This window comes from Ambystoma mexicanum, chromosome 8, assembly GCF_040938575.1.
Source record: "Ambystoma mexicanum isolate Mex_15411 chromosome 8, UKY_AmexF1_1, whole genome shotgun sequence".
Lineage (NCBI taxonomy): Eukaryota > Metazoa > Chordata > Amphibia > Caudata > Ambystomatidae > Ambystoma > Ambystoma mexicanum.
The window spans coordinates 1,522,113,127-1,522,130,865 of NC_090929.1; the positions used below are offsets into that span (position 1 = coordinate 1,522,113,127).

Consider the following 17,739-nt stretch of genomic DNA (forward strand, 5'->3'; position numbering starts at 1 on the left):
ACTTGAGTGTGACGAATAGTGTGAAGATGGAAATGCCAGATACAGGCAGTTTTGGAGATGTGGGCGAAGAGGGAAAGGGACAGATTGAAAAAGACACCCAAATTGTAAGCAGTGGTAGAAAAAGAAAGAAAGGACAGAGGAAAGGATAAGTGAGGGAGAGGTACAGTGGGAAGAATAGAAGAGGCTGAGAAAAAGAGAACCTCTTTTTTGGTGGGGTTAAATTTGAGAAAATGCGAATGCATCCAAGCTTGCAAAGCAGAAAGACAGGCAAGAGCAGTACAGTGAAGAGTATTAGAAAATTAGAAAAAACTTTTAAAAAAACTGTGAATCGCCTGCATAGAAATGGGAGGAAAGAGCTACATGGGATATGAGAGCAGCAGTAGGAATAGTGTGGCGGGAAAAGAGAAGTGGGCCAAGAATAGGACCTCTGAGGAACACCCAAATTGAAGAGGATGAGAAGAGGAGGTTTGACCAGCCCAGGAAATAGAATAGGTTTTAACAGAAAGATAAGAATGAAACCACTGACTTACAGAGCTAGAGAAGCCCAAGAGAAGCAAGAAGAGGCTTGGGTGTAGACAACCTGTTTGAGTAGCTGTGAAAGAAAGGGAAGAAGAAAAATAGGGTGGAAGTTGGCGGGTAATGTAGGGTCCAAAGGCGTTTTGTTTCAGTATAGGGATGGTTATTGCATGCTACAAAGATGGTACATAGGCAGAAGAAAGAGAGAGATTGAACAAATGGGGAAGATAAGGAATGAGCTGCTGTAGATAAAGGTAATCAGTGAATAAGGAATAGGATCAAGAGGAGAAGCCATGGGCTGGGGTCGCTATAGGAAGGACCCTGTGTCAGAATCTGTTAGGTAAAGGGGAAGGAGGTAGAAGAAAGAGGAGGCAAAGTTGGGATGAGTAAGGGTAAGGAGGGAGTATGAGCAAATGAGGATCAAAGCATGAAAACCTTAGAGGTTAAATACTTAGCAAAGTCAGTAGAGGAAAGGTAGGAAAGTATGAAAGTGGCTGGAGGACAGGGATAGGATATTATTTAGGTAAAAAAAACTAAAAGAATGTTGAGCGAGGGTAGCAGTGAGGGCAGAAAAGTAGCATTTTTTATCATTTTGGATTGGAAAATGGGTGATCAACTGCGAGTCATCTCGTGGAATGTGAATGGACTAAATAATGTACGGGAAAAAAAGGAAAGTGATGTCTTATTTGAATGGCTTGAAAGGGGATATATACTTTCTTCAGGAGACGCACCTGTACAAGGATGACTCGGAGAGTTTGAGGAAAGGTTGGGCGGGGAGAGTGTATGGTTCGTCTTTTACATCCAGGTCCAGGGGTGTGGTTATTTTGATAAGAAAGCATGCTCCAATTAAGGTTGTTAGAGAAATGTGTGACAGAGAAGGGAGAATGGTCGCCATTTTAACTAACATTGAGGGTAAAGAAGTTACTTTATGCAATATTTATGCGCCAACCGTGGATGATGGTACCTTTTTCAAGGGGGTGGCTCAAACGATCCAGGATCTGAAGTCCAGTAGCATTATTTTAGGAGGTGACTTCAACACAGTTATTGACTCATCAGAGGATAGGAGTAATGATAGACACTGTAGAAGGTTGGATATGCAGTCTCGGGCGTTGAAGAATTTGATGGAGGAGCATAATCTGAAAGACTGCTGGAGAATGGAAAATCCCTTGGGGAGGGAATATAGTTTTTATTCTGGTGCCCATGCCACTTAAGAATAGACATGCTGTTGATGGCGGGTGAAATGTTGCAAAATGATAAGTCCAGTAGTATTGGTAATATTGTGTTAACTGACCACGCTCATGTAGTGGTGGATTTGAAATGGAATGTTAATGTGTGTAGACAAAATACATGCAGATTGAATACCATCTTGTTGGACAATGTAGATGAGATGGACAAGATTTCTTCCGAAATAGACTATTTTGTGGAGGAAAATTGCACCGGGGAGATTGAATCTGATATGGTTTGGGAGGCCTTCAAGTGCACTGTGCGTGGTATGTTTATAAATCTGGCAAGTGGTTTAAAAAAAAGTGGGACAATACTCAAAAAGAACTGGAGTCTAAAATTAAAGATTTGTCATGTGCATTGATGGTGGATCCTACAAAGATGGATTTGCTTCCTGAAATAAATAGATTGAAGAGTGAGTTGAAGTTGTTAATATCGACTCGTGCAGAGAAAAGGTATTTTCAGCAGAAGTGCACTTATTTTGAGCAAGGTGAGAAATGTGATCGCTGGCTTATAGACTGAGGATGAGAGAGTCGGAGCACTCTATCACATCATTAAAAGACTCCGGGGGTCAGATCACATACTCACCGGAAAGGATAAATGAAGTGTTCAGGGAGTTTTATGAGAATTTATACAGAAATGACCCCAGTATTGATGCGGCTAATGGAGACTTTCTGGGGAACATTCAAGTCCCTGAAATTAACGAGGAAGAATCTACAAGGTTGGAGGAACCTATAACGTTAGAGGAGGCCAAAATTGCAATTTCAAAACAAAATGTTGGTAGGTCTCCAGGGCCTGATGGACTGCCAGTGGAGTTTTATAGGTGAATGCCTAATTCTGCTTTGGTGCTGTTAACAGATATGTATAAGACCTCTATGGATAAGGGATTGCTTCCAGACACGACTAGGCATGCAACAATCTCAGTCTTTCTGAAGAAAAACAAGGATGAAAATTTGGCGTCCAGTTACAGGCCGATTAGTTTAATCAATGTAGACAATAAAATCCTGGCCAAGATTCTGGCGTTAAGGCTGGAAGTTCTTCTTCCAAAACTGATAAATCAGAATCAGTCTGGCTTTGTTAAGGGTAGAAGCATGTCCAGCAACATGAGGAAATTGCTATGCACCATCTCTAAGGCTTCTGAATTGGCGGATGACTTGGCGGTCCTTTCATTGGATGCCGAAAAGGCGTTCGATAGAGTCAACTGGCAATTTATGTTTAAGGTACTGGGAAAGATGGGTTTTGGAAATCAATTCTGTTCCTGGATTAGACTGCTATATACCAAGCCCATGGCAGATGTTAAAACTAATGGTCTGAGATCGAGACCTTTTGACCTGGAACGAGGCACGCAACAAGGTTGCCCGCTGTCTCCTTTGTTATTTGTACTTAGTATTGAACCTTTGACCATATTGCTTAGAACTGAGAATGGCCTGCATGGTATTAACTGCTGGGGAACGCGACAAAGTGTGGTTATACGCTGATGACTTGTTATTGGTCCTCCGAAATCTAGGCGAGTCAGTGCCAGTGCTTATGAATATTTTGGATGTCTTTCATCAGTGCTCTGGATACAAGATTAACTGAGCAGAATCGGAGGTTTTGCCCTTGGTACCATTATGTGACAAACAGTTAATTACAATCTTGGGCTTTAAATGGTGTGCCGAGAAACTGTTGTACTTGGGGGGGGGGGGGCAGAGTTTGGATTCTGCCTACTGTTGATTTTGTGAGAGTGAATATGGAAATGGTGTGCTCTGCTTTTAAATCGGATTTGGAGAGATGGGATCTGCTACACCTTTCCCTTTGGGGGAAGGTGAATGCTTTGAAAATGATTTCGACTCCTAGAGTTAACTTTGTGTTGAGTATGATCCCGTTAGAAATTGGAAGTAGGTATTGGAGTGAATTGGATAGACTCATGCAAGATTTCTTGTGGGATCATAAGCCTCCGCGTCTGAGGATTAGTAAGTTGCAGTTGCCCTTATCTAGAGGTGGACTGGGAGTCTCGAACTTCAAAGCATACCACCTGGCTTTTATGTCATGTACTTTGTTTACCTTTCTCACATCACAAAATGATGATTGGGTTTGTGCGGAATCTAGTCACGTAGGCCCGTTGTCTCCAAGGGCTCTGCTGACGAGTAAACAATGCAAAACGAAATTTGAGAATCCGTTGACTAAGAGTTTGCGGAATTCATGGCTGGTCTTGAATGATTGTTTGGGTTTCAATGCACTGGAAGATCAGAATGCTTCAGTTTGGCTGAATCCTAGTGTTACTCATGAAGGGAAAATGTTGTTCTGGCATGATTGGTTTTTGGCCGGGGTGCAGTGGATAGGGGATCTTTTCAGTGGTGTGGATTGGATGACGGCCAGGGAAATACAGGTAAAGTTCGATATTCCGAATTATTGACTGGTGGATTATCGGAAAATCAAGAGAGCGGTGGGTGTGGTGAATATGGACATGGGGATCAATATGGATATGCTTGGCTCGAAGCCAGGGGTGATTGGCTGTGGCTTGGTCAGTTATGTGTATAGACAGATTGTGTCTAAGTATAGGACAAATGATGCTCTAAGATTGGATTGGAATAGGAGGATTGATGAGAATATTACGGAGGACAATTGGTCAAGGATCTGTGAGAATGTGAAGTTGTGCTCTTTGAATCTGGGTGAAAGATCACGTCAAATCAAGATTCTACATAGAACCTACTGGATGCCTGAGAGAATGATGAAGAGGGGGATGAATGACAACTCTGAATGCTGGGCATGTGTACATGAAATTGAGACCATGGAACATATGTTGTGGGAATGTTCAAGGGTGAGGGGTATGTGGTTTGAATTTGATCGGATTTGTGAGAAAGTTCTTGATGTGAGGATACATTTGGATTTTAAGACTGTTGTGCTGGGTAGTGATGAGGAACTGGATGACTTGAGTACTTCCCAGAGAAAATGGGTTTTCCGGGGAGTGTTGGTGGGGAAAAAACTGATTTTGAGAAACTGGAAAACGTCTGCTCCTGTTACAATTGAGATGTGGGTGGCCGAAATGCATGATCTGGAGGAAATAGAGAGAGTGTTGTATCATAGGGAGAAGAAAAGTGCTTTATTTAACAAGATTTGGAGTAAATTTATTTTATTGTACTGAACTTGATCTTTTGGATATGTTGGGACTCTGTGGGGGGGCAAAGGGGGGTAAGGGGGAGTATCTTTCACTGTACATAGTTTGTTGTTCCTTACTGTGTTTGATGGATATTGTTTTGCAATTGTCTATGTATCTTGTTATTGTTTACATTTTTGAAAATAAAAATGTAAAAATAAAAAAATTAAAAAAGAAAAGTAGCATTTTTTAGCAACAAGGAGTTATAGGAGGAGTGAAGAGAAAATAGGGTCACAGGGTCAGTGGGGGATTGGTATTTGTTCCGACAATGTTATTATTGCCAGTTTGAAAATGTTGGAATCATAAAGTTGAGGGGGTCATCGACATAGGAAATCCTGTTATAAAGTTGTACAAGAAAGAAGACATGTTATTTCTTGGCACCTTCTAGGTTTTCAATTCGTTTAATAGCCACCAATGTGTTTTATTTTGCTCAGGCTGTTCTACTGTTTGTTTTTTTTATTTGATTTTATATTACTCTTGTTTTTCAATTTTGGGTTTATCATTTGTTGTGCTTTTGTTGTGATTTTAGTTTATGTGAGGTTCAGTAAGTACAACCAGTATCACAAATAAATAACATTTTAAAAAAGTAATGATTTGCAAAGGGATGATCTAAGAGGGACGAGCAAAGAGGAAAGCAAACCTTTGTGTGGCGGGGAGGTTTGAGAAGGAGAGCATGGTAGGGTTAGACAGTGAGAACTGAGAGTGGATAGAAGATTAGTGTGGAAAGTAGAGGTAGTTTGATAGTTTGATAAGTGGAAAGAGATGCACAATTATGAATAGAAGGTAGAGAGGCGAGAGCAGGGAAGACGAGACATCAATAGAGCACTGGTTGCACTAGAACTATGTAGCTGGGGGAAGAGGTAGAGGATGGGGCAGGAGTAAGAGCTGGAGAAAGGGAGAGAAGGGAAAAGGTCTGACGAATAAAGGGAGTGCACAGTGACAGGAGTATCAGGTGAGAGAGGTGAGATAATGATTTGAAGAGAGAATCTTAAGCAGCGTGTTTGTTAATTTAATCATTTTAGATTGCACCTCGATTTGAATGTGTATTGGTCGATTGTATGAATTTGTTTTCAAAATTACGTTCACTCGTTAATGATAAATGTTTTTTCTGAATATGTATTGCTGTTGATGTGTACACTTTTTATGGATACATTTTATCTGAAATATAGTTATTTGATTGACTGAGATCAACAGAGGAACTTCAAGTATGTGAGGTGCGATATAGAATTTGAGTAAGCTGTTAAGAGTCCAGAAGAGGGAGTAGAGGTGAGATGGAGATTAGTCACCCAGAAGGAGAAAAGGAGAAGAAATTGGAAGAAGTAAAGAAAGAAGCGACTCTAAGCCATCACAGAAGTTAAGAAAGAGACCCGTTGGTCTATAGTGGATAAGAAAGGAAAGGGGGAGTAGATTCAGAGAAAGAGAAGTGATATTCAAAGAAAGGGAAGCAGGGTAAATAGATTAAAGGAGAGAAGTGAATCCAAGAGGAGGTATAGAGGATACCGACACCACCACCTTGAATACAGAGGCGGGGAGTAGTAATTGAAGAACAGAGAGAGGCAGGGGTAGAAATGTTGGAGGGAATGATCCAGATCTCAGTAAGACAGGGGACAGAAAGACAACATTGATAGAAAAGATCAAGAGTTGATTGAGATTAATTATAAACAGAACAAGAGTTCCAGAAACCACTAGAGACGTAAGAGGGAGGAGAGGAAGAGATCAATACTATTAGTTGAATTGCAGTCAGGAACATAAGGAAGACCGGGAGATTCCTGGTATTCATGACTGGCATCAGGGTGGGACTAGAGTAGAAAGTCAAAGAGAGTAGGAAGCTGTAATGCCAAGGATGAGGCAAGTGCAACCGAGTTGAGGGGCCATGAGGTTGGTAATTAGGGAGTAGGAATACAAAATAAAAGAGAACATTAGATATGTAGTAGAGATTGCGATTGTGTCATTACTTTTATGCATACAAATAGAGTAGGCAAATAAACCTTTAACAATTTAACTATTTAACTTGCATCCTAACATCATTAGCATCAATTTTCATTCTCTAAAATCAAAAGGAGGAAAAGGGGAGGCAGAAAGATGGTAAAACTAAACTCAGCCTTAAGAAGGGTGTACCCTTCCAAAATAATCTCATGGTGCTGTTCTTACCCCTAAAACTTTAGGGTAACCAATATCCTCATAGAGGCCAGTGACTAAGTCAGTTGACACCTTTAGAGTTTCTATCAATACAGTTTATCACATCTTCTGTCCCAAGATATTTCTCTCCAAACTTTCTCCTCCTTAACGTTTATTGTTGCACCTCCTTTTGCACTGTGGGGATTGGTAAATGAGGGCCAATGTGTTTGATGCAGACAAATGTTACAGGTTGCAAGTCATCATGAAAGAAATCTGATATTTTAAAACAGGATTTATGTGCCAAAAGAAAGCAATTGAAATTGTACCGTAGTCTCAAAGCTGACACCTGTGACTTTTTCCGACCTAGCGTTGGGGTATTTATTTTCCCTTTCGTTTCCTTTTTTCTACAGTTCCAGCAGGAAATTCAGGTGCGCCAGAATGAAGCCTCACGGGAAGCTCGGCGGAAGGATAAACTGGAGAAGGAGCTTAAACAGGTGCAAGGAGACTTGGACAGCAAGCAGACTGAAATTAAGTCCCTGCAGCAGTACCTGCAAAAGAACAAAGAGGAGCTGCAGAAAACCGAGCAACAACTTAAAGAGCAGAAGGTATGCTACAGGCCCAATCTAAATTAGGAGGTGTGCTACAGGCCAAGTCTAGGGGGCAAGGTGTGCTGCAGGCTCAATCTAGAGTACACAGTGTGCTACAGTCCCAATCTAGTGTAGGTGTACTGCAGGCCCACTCTCGGGTAGGAGATGTACTACAAGCCCAATATAGGGTAGAAGGTGTGCTGCAGTCCTAATCTAAGGTAGGAGATGTGCTACTAGCCCAAACTAGGGAAGAAGGTGTGCTACAGGACTAATCTAAGGTAGGAGGTGTGCTACAGGCCCAAACTAGGGTAGAAGGTGTGCTACAGGGCTAATCTAAAATAGGAGGTGTGCTAAAGGCCCAATATAGGGTAGAAGGTGTTCTACAGTTCTAATCTAAGGTAGGAGATGTGCTACTAGCCCAAACTAGGGTAGAAGGTGTGCTACAGGACTAATCTAAGGTAGGAGGTGTGCTATACGCCCAAACTAGGGTAGAATGTGTGCTACAGGGCTAATCTAAGATAGGAGGTTTACTACAAGCCCAATATAGGGTAGGTGTGCTACAGTCCTAATCTAAGGTAGGAGATGTGCTACTATCCCAAACTAGGGTAGAAGGTGTGCTACAGGACTAATCTAAGGTAGGGGTGTGCTATACGCCCGAACTAGGGTAGAATGTGTGCTACAGGACTAATCTAAGATAGGTGTGCTACAGGCCCAATATAGGGTAGAAAGTGTGCTGCAGTCCTAATCTAAGGTAGGAGGTGTGGTACAGGCCCAAACTAGGGTAGCAGGTGTGCTACAGGGCTAATCTAAGATAGGTGTGCTACAGGCCCAATATAGGGTAGAAGGTGTGCTACAGTCCTAATCTAAGGTAGGAGGTGTGCTACAGGCCTGAACTAGGGTAGAAGGTGTGCTACAGGGATAATCTAAGGTAGGAGGTGTACTACAGGCCCAATATAGAGTAGAAGGTTTGCTACAAGCGCAATCTAGGGTAGGATGTGTGCTACAGGCTTAATGTAGCACATGTAGGGCAGAAGGTTTGCTAAAGGCACATTCCTGGTTAAAGGTGTGCTACAGGCCCAGTCTAGGTAGAGGATTCACAGAAAGGTGGACGTCGGATCGGGGTATTCCATGAGAATTGCAGACATGGTCACACACTGCTGGGGGCAGGTTTGCTTCAGAAAGAAAACTGTCTTTCCACCCGGCAGCAGCAAACATGGTAGATGGGTTACAATAAAATATCTGATTATTTGCAATATCTTAATGAGGGCCTATATGGAATATTTGTATTGCAGTCTAGTTGGGTAATAAGAAAATGTCATAACTACCCTTACTACAGCTGAGTGGTGATGTCACTGCTGCCAGATCTAGCACGCAATGTCAAAGGCAGGTCTCTTGGCAGAATCCCAGCTACTACTAAGATACATATTTAAATCGTGACTAGCTTTCCAATGTGTTTCTTTTGAAATGGTTTTCTTTGCTAATTTTAAATCAATGATAGAATTGTAAGAGTATGATCATCTTGTGAATTAATGGTGTCAAAGAGAAGAAAAGGAATCAATCTGCGTTTTGCCACTCATTCTCAATCACAAAGCTGGATTTTAACAGCATTTTTGTTAGCAGCTTAAAATATGTATTTGCCAATTACTACTATAAACTGTAAATCGTGTTTCATCCACACAGATTATGTATTTATGCCACATTTCAACCATTACATTTCTTCCATCTGTGCAAGCAAGAGATCAAGTAATAAAGAGGTGACGTGTGACCATGCATTATAACTAATAAAATACCCCCACTATTCTTTAAAAAGATATTGCATGTGGCCTCTCAATTCTGTGACCTTATAAAGGAAATCCGCCTTTTTGTCTCCATACTCTGTCTGGTCCTAAAGTTCGTACGCTGCTTGTATTACAATGGTTATAACTTTGTTGTTTTTTATTTGCTATTTGTTTAAACACGTTTGTATTTGATTGAATGCATTGGAATCCCGTAACATTTCTTTCCAGAATGCATTTGACTTGTCTTTTATCAATTTTACATTTGCAAGTTAACAGGCCTCGTGGTTGATGCCCATCAGAAAATACTAGACCTTCCATCATCGGGTAGCATGTGCTTTGCAGATCATACTGATGAGCAGGTAAGCCACATGAAAATTGGAGGCGGATACCCTTAGTTGTATGGAGTTAAACATACAGAAGAAAGAGTATGGCACTCCCCCCTCGCTCTCCCCTTAAAGTCAGAGGAGGGGATTTCAGCAGTGATTTGAACTCCCACTTGGCCATGAAACCACAGTTGCAGAGCACTCGAGGTCTTCCTAGGTCACAAACCATGTACTAGCAAGGAATCCGAAACCAACATCTGTTGGTGACAGTAGGGAAGTAACCCCCACAACCGAACAAAACAAGCCTTGATCAAGCTGCCCCTACCTCAGAACACAAAGGTAGGTGGAAGCACTTGAGGCCATCTGGCCTCTTCAAGCAGCATCGCAGGAGACGTAAATGATGGTTACGTGACCAGATTTCCTCTCGCTTCTACACCCAACATCACATCCTGAATACGCTGATGTTCTCTACACCTGGAGCAACTGTTCCCAGAGGTCAACATTCGGCTGGACAAAGATGCAGTGAGACAAGTGCCCGAGCCACAACGAAGGAAAGGCAATCTATTCAAGGTACTTTCTCATCTGAAAAAAGAACAAATCAATTCAGACCAATTATTGTCTATAAATGGGAAACAAATGGGTAAAGAAAGAGACGTTCGCAAGTCACCCTAAACCATTGCCAAAAGTTGTTTCAGATGTCCACATCAATAAACGCATCCGATTCCATTCTTTTCTCCTAAGTCTACCCTCTTCAGAAGTGCCTTGTGCTATTACTTGGAGCAGATGGAGGGAAATCTGATATGATGGATATCATTTTCAAGGTCCTAACACAGACATCCAACCACATGTTTGGCAAACAAGATGCTATGTTAATGCAGGCCTCCTAGAGAAACATATTCATATGAGGAACACATACCACTCCTCATCCACCTTGTCCTGTCTTGCCACCTTCCCGAGGAAGTGATTAGTGCAATTCTAGTCAATGTTTATAAATGTCAATCAAGATCCTACGATGGGGAGGGAAACTTACTTGTAATCCTTGTTCTCACAAAAGTGTGTTTTCATTAAACTCATAAAGAGCCGCCCTTCTTCCCTAAATAATTCACAAGAGGGTGGATTATACTGTTATAATAGGGGAGATACCTTTTCTCCAAATCCCATGAAAACAGTAGACTGAGGGTTGATTATCAGTGCACTGCATTATGGGATACCAAATCAGCATGCTGACTTAACAGGACAGGTGACCTTTCCTCATTTTACATCCCCCTGCCTGTTTTCTTGTCTGTTTCCAGTAGGCAGATTCATTCAATGTTATAGGAGTAGAAAGACAGCATAAATGTTCTTTCATGGAGGTTCTTTGCACATATTTAAAAGAAAGCCAGCTAGACAGTTGATATAGATGTTAATTAATAGTTTTAAAAATACACAAACTGTATTTTAATTAAAGAAATGTTCCGGGACCATGCTGATATGCAAGCTATTCAGTGTTTGAGTTTAACGACAATACCCTGGATAGTGAATTAGGATTACAAGTGATGTACTGAAGTCAGGTGCCTGACTCCGTCCCAGGGCAAATAGGGTAGTCTGTAAAACAGAACAATTGGCCTCTGAGGGCCTAAGTGACAGATTTGTGTTACTGGTAGGTAGTAAAGCGTGGGGTTGCAGAGTCCCCCTACACATCATTGCCCCCTCTCTGAGTTTGGTAACTTGGACCCTGAGCCTCTAGATCATGAGGAGGTCCCTGCCCATCTACTCTTCATTTGTATATGTATCCAGTGGAAGGGGGCACCATCCCAGTTCAGCAACTAGTATTGCAAACCACCCAAGCTTATGGACAAAGCAGGAAGGCTCAGAATCCTAGCTACTCTCCCGGAAGGGTCTCGTATCTCAAGCTAAAAATCTTGCGGAAGTAACACCATGCAGATGGAGAGATCACTCTGTAGAGGATGCGCTAGTGACTCCCGATTCCTCATGTTGGGTGGGAACCTCATGGAAATGTGGCAAATATATCCATAGAACAAGCACATGGACAGATGTATGTGTGATGCGACTCCACAGAATTCCACACACCAGCATCTATCCCTGTGGATACTTATTAAGTGGACAGGAAGGTCTACAGTGCATGCAAAGTCAGTGTGGTAGTCTGCGTTGCAGAAGCCGGTGTAACTGGAGCCAGCAAAGTGGCTGAGGAGCCTTCAGAGCCGAGGCAAATGAAGGGGACGGTTCTTCTCCCCAGACCCAAGATGGTGCTAGGGGCTTATGAAACCAAGGGTAGCCACTGAACTGCAACAGATGGGGAACATTGTGCAATTAGGCTACTTATACAGATGTGGCTAGAGAATAGCCAGTGTGGGACCACCAGAGGTAGATGGAGGAGGTATAAGGCCAGAGAAGAGCTAGGTGAGCTGGCTCTACAATATACCCATTGTAAGAGATCTGGGCCCAATATCCTCAAAGGGTGAGCTAGGCACAATATACTTTGGATCAGGAAGATGTGAGCAAGGAAATATCCAACTGGATGGATTACAAATAGCAAGATGGGCACTGTTTTCCTGTGACTGCAGTTGTAGTAAAGAAGCAAGATGGTGCTAGAGCCTTTGACTGTGATTGTGGCAAAGAGCAAGTTGATTGCTAAATCCCTATTGAAGAGAGGAGGTCGAACTATTCCCCCTGTCCCGAGAGACACCACAACCTAAAGAAGAATCAAAGACAATATAACCGCCGTCTGTACGAGCTCACGCCAACCCCTACTGCACCCACGATGGACAAGTACCATGAGAAGTATCCTCTCAGCTGCCCTTACAAGCCCGGAGTAGTACGAGCACTACCCCGGGTGGATGAAGATACGCAAGTCGGAACCAAAGACAGCTATATGGACAGAATCGACTAAAGCGCTGAGAAGCCATGCCTCAAGTCATTAGAGACAACATGACCTAGCAGCGTCAGACATGAAGCACACATGCTATCTGCAGAGTCGGGATACACACACACACACACACACACTCAAATACACAAAGAACACATGTACAGTTCTATGAGATAGAGGACGGTGACACATACATACTGTCTGCACGTTTATTATTTTGCCACTAGTTTATCGCAGCAATGCAGAAACGCCAGAAGCAAGAAGATCACGTTCACATGCTTGTAGATGCTTACATGGAAATAACCCCATGGAATGGCAGGAGCACCCACGGGACCTGACAGGGCCATGATGCACTAACCTACGGATGCTATATGGAAGACACACAAGGGAAAACCAGGCCATGGTTTAGGAAATCCTAGTAGGCCCTTATCGTCTCAGAAAACCTGAATCCCACTGAGTGCTGTGCAAGCATAAGTACTGCGGTGGGGAACAAGGCCACTGCCGAGGTTGCACTGTTGCAAAGTGACATTCTTTACCTTGGACTGAAGTAACACTGACAGTAGAGAAGCATAATTCTCCTTAAAATCAGAATAATTCAGAGCTCCAAGACTGACGAACATGGTCTCTGGGCACGTGGCCCAGCCGCACTGAGAGCGAGCCAAGATTTGGTGGCTGAGAAGTACAGCCGTCTCATGGACCAGACAGTGATCGCAACAAAATTGTTACATGCGAGCTACAGTTGTGCGATGGGAAATGAGCACTCGTACGTCAATAATAGTCTACACACGGTTACATCGCAGACAGACACATAGTTGCACATAGCACCATGAACAGGTGCAGTCCGAGCTGGGAATTGATTTTTTTCTCAGGCTTGGACACTCACGGCTCAGCCAGTCACAGTTTATGGCCCTAGGCATGGTTAGCTGGGCCACCGACCAATCAGTGGGTCCACATACTGTCACATTTTCGGGGATGGTCCAGGCCTGACAACTGACCTGTTGAGAGCATATCCGATAACCTCTATCGGGCTTGCTGTAGAGGGACTACCACTCGACATCCGGAGTGGAGATTTTTGGAGAAGGGCCCAGGATGTGATGCACTCATGCCGCAACATGCTATCAAAACTGGCCTGCGAGCAGGGGAGTTGCTAGGTCTGGAAAAGACCCGGGGATAAGCTGATGTCGGAACTGTTGGGACTGGGGGCTAGCTAGTCTTTTGGCTGTAGATCCTGAGATTCTATCCGGGGCTACAACCAAAAGATCAGGGGCTATAGCCCCCTTAGCCCCCCCTAGCAACGCCCCTGCCTGCGAGCCAGAGTTCTTTGAACTGTGCCTGGAATTGCCTCTGCGCATTTGATCTCTGTGGTTTGTTGGCTGTAATAAACCTCAGTTGAACTTGCTACTTGTATGGAATTGCGTTCTTTTTGGGATTGCCTGGGAGTTATCCCTATCACTATGACTGCAAATGTGACAAATAATTAACCTGCCTGTGACTAAAGCAAATAAGCGTGCTTAATGCTGTACACTGAGACTGTGTTCAGAGTAGAGATCCAGGGGGAGCCCTGTATCCCTATTAGAATGAATATTCAGGGAACCCTGATAGCTTATAGTTTAATCCTTTCAGGCCAATTTTGTTTAGATTGTCCCAAATTCAGAAGATAATTTTTCTGTTGTAGATAAACCCCTAAGCCCCATTGGGGCTTATCCCCATCCCCCTCCTGACCACAATAGAAGAATTGAGAAGCCTGCTAAGGCGACTTCCTCTAGAACAGGACACCCTCTGATTCAAAGAGAGCTGAGTAAACACTGTACGCTCAGCACCATGGCACTTTACTGTTCAACACATCCTGACACTTTTAGTTGAAGGTGCCAGTAAGACGGAGACCCTTCTCACTGGACACCTGGGTGGTGTTTTCCTCCTACCCTCTAGCTGCCCTCCTTGGGCCCTCTCCCTCACCATCTTGTGAGGCCAAAAACCTTGCGGTCATCTTTGACTATGCTCGCTCCTTCACCCCTCACATCATGGACCTTGCCAAGAAGACCCACTTCCAGCTTCACCTCCTCAGAGGCATTCTCCCTTTCCTTACCTTCCCCCAGGAGCTCAGTGTCTCCAGAGCTCTGGTCCCCTCTAGGCTGGACTAGTGCAACAGCCTCTTCCTCAATCTCCCCCTCTCCTCCCTACGCTCCCTTCAGCTAGTTCAGAATAGGGCTTCGAGACTTCTACTTGGCCTCAAGCCCAGGGAGCGTAGATCTCCAGCCCACAAATTTCTCCACTGGCTCCATGTGGCTGCAAGCATCAAATTCAAAACTCTCTGCATCATCCACAAGGCTTTCTGGGGCCTGGGACCATGCTATATCCAACTTTCCATCCCTAAATACTCCCCTGCTAGAGACATTCGCTCCTCCAATTCCAACTCCTTTATTATCAAGCGCTTCTCCAAGCAGAGAGCGGAGGGCAGGTCTCTCTCTTCGGCTGGTGCCTCCCTTTGGAACAACCTCCCTGCCCCTCTCAGACTTGAGCCGGACCTCCTTAACTTCCGGAAACTGCTCAAAACTCTGCTCTACCTCTCTCCCTTCCTTGCTAACTACCCCACTGCCACTGAGACAGGTGGCCTGGTCCTCGTGCATCTCTCAGGTTACCAGGCCCTCTACCCAGTCGATACCAGCACCCCCTCCCCGCTGCCCCACTGCACTGCCCCCTGTATGCTGTATGCACCCCACTCGGGGATTTGTCTGCCCTAGCACCTAGCCTGAGGCCCCTCTTGGCGCCCCTTGGCACTTCCCTCCCAGGAAACCACCAGCACTTGTCCATTCCGCCCCCATCCCTTTCCCTTGAACTTCTCTTCACTGCACTTGCATGTACGAATGCCACAAGGCCTAGTAGGACCACAAATGGTACTTGCTGTTTTGCCATTGTTATTACTTCCCTTGTTCCCTCCCTGTTAACCTTGGTGGCACCTTGAAATACAATTCTCTTGTCTAGGCGCCTAACAAATGCTCAATATAATAAAAATAATGATAAAACCCTTCTCCACGTAGGCATTCAATCCCACTGCATCCTGACAATAAACCAGTTTGAAAATCCATTATTTGTGTGTTTTGTCAGTACAGCACAGTGTGTAACTTATCCTTCCAGAAGTGATGTTACACATATTCTGAATGGTATCCTTGCTCTTCACTGCAATAGGCACTCCCCTTACCAAGTCTAGACCTGGATGAGTTCAATAAATCCTGAAGGCTTCTGTCTCTCCATCACCCTGTGTTAAATACCATTGTTTCTACATAGACACCAAACCTCGATTTATAAACTCTGTATGAGTCCCAGTGACTTGAGAAACAATAAGCAAATGTGTGTAGTTCAAATATTTACTGCAGGAGGTAAACGAGTGCTAAGCTAAAACCTTACACACTGCAGTCAAACTTCCAGGCCACAGTTCTTACTCTGATGGGCACAGTCTCCTGCTCAGATACCCCTCTAACTTCTCCTCAGATAGTGTAATCCACATGTTTTATGCTGTTCCCTCAACCCCAAACTTGACTTAAAGTATTATTCGCGGGTCCCACCAAATGCCAGATCTGCTTTTATTTTCTATTAAAAGACGTCGCCATCCTCTCCCCACCTGGAACGCCCTGACTACATAGCTTTGCCTCACTACAAACCATCTGTAATTTAGGCAAAAATTGAGGACCACCTTCTCCCCTCATTGATTCCTTTGCCGGGTTTATACCTTGGTTTACGTTTCAGGAAATTATGCTAGCGCCAAGTTGCCTTTTCAAGGTGATGGATCCCCTTTGAACCATAATACGTTCAAATAGGTACACAAAGTCCCTATTTTTAAAAGACACCTTACTCCACCAATAGGGATGTACATTTATATAGTACAATAAAGAGTAAGCTGATTTTTTTTCTCTACTCACACCCACCCATTTCAATTAGGCACCTCTGTTAGATTTCCCGGCACTACAAGTCCTGACAAAATGGACTGCGTGCTAAAATTGACTTACAAAAATATTATTTATTCCAAATATTGCAACTAAAATTTAAACATAAATAAACAACCTTCACCTAACACAGTGCATCTTCTAGTAATAGAAAAAACAGTTACTAAAACATCGGCCTCAATTTATACACATGCAAAAGACACAAAAGATATCACATAACAAAACACAAAAATCTCAATGTGTCATTAAAATAACAATCCCAACATGTTTCTGTTCTTCATAACCCATTTCGGGCGAACATTCTTCAGGGGATAATTTAAAACATCCACTATTCTCCTCAACACCGTGTTGACTGGGTAGTTTCAGGCACCCTCAACGGAAAAAAACCAACGAGGCCTGTGAAGGGAAAACAGAGGAAACTAATGAGCTCCAAACGGACGGGTTGCTACAAAATGTAGCTAAGAGGCCAGCTCAAGAATAGTGCCAACCTGAAAGGGTCCCAAAACCAATGGAACACCAAGATTTACCTTTAAATGGTGAACCTTCAAGGCACGTCTGAGAATGACAAATTTGCAGGTCTCTCGTCACTGGGAAACCAATACTTCAAAAGGCATCACAGTCCGCCAAGGTATCGCAACATCTAAATGAAACAAACCAACAAACGGAGACCACGTGCTCTGTTTCAACCAGGAATCACTAAAGGAACAGACTTCAACAGAAAAGCAACAGAACTAGAGTCATAATTACCTCCACAAATGCAGGGATGAATACTGCAGAAGACAATGCAGCAAAAGAAGGCCCGCAAGAAAACACCAAATGGACTCAATCCATACGACTCTATAGCTTGTGGCAGTATCAATCTGTAAAGCAAATATAACCGTAAACAACCTGTGGTGCCTTACAATATAAGACTATCCGCCTTTTCCACCCCATGCATTCTAAGGAATAAGATAACCATAGTAAATAACTAGGTGTCAATCACGTGCCGGAGTGTAACCCACGTGGTATATATTAAACAGGGCGCAATTCAGTGATCTGCAGACAACGACACCACGTGTAAATGAGGATTCAAGTGTAAAAAGGCCAGACACCAGTGGAACACCAGTTCGTGACATTTCTAGCAACTGAATAACCTGGCTGTATAATCCCTACCACCGTGATGCATAAAGTCTCTGGGCTATAATACATGCTCTCGCATAATAACAAGCGTGTAAGATATGCACAACATACAGGCACCGTCATAATTATCTGTA

The 17,739-nt window shown here is 43.4% G+C and overlaps 1 protein-coding gene across 1 annotated transcript in view; it reads left to right on the forward strand.

Moving 5' to 3' along the window:
* The window catches only part of CFAP58 (cilia and flagella associated protein 58), a 938,919-nt gene that overhangs the window by 220,452 nt on the left and 700,728 nt on the right, over nt 1–17,739 (forward strand). The window contains exon 5 of the mRNA XM_069611751.1: nt 7,402–7,596. Within this exon, the coding sequence (XP_069467852.1) occupies nt 7,402–7,596 (195 nt within the window). The remainder of the gene's footprint in view (nt 1–7,401; nt 7,597–17,739) is intronic.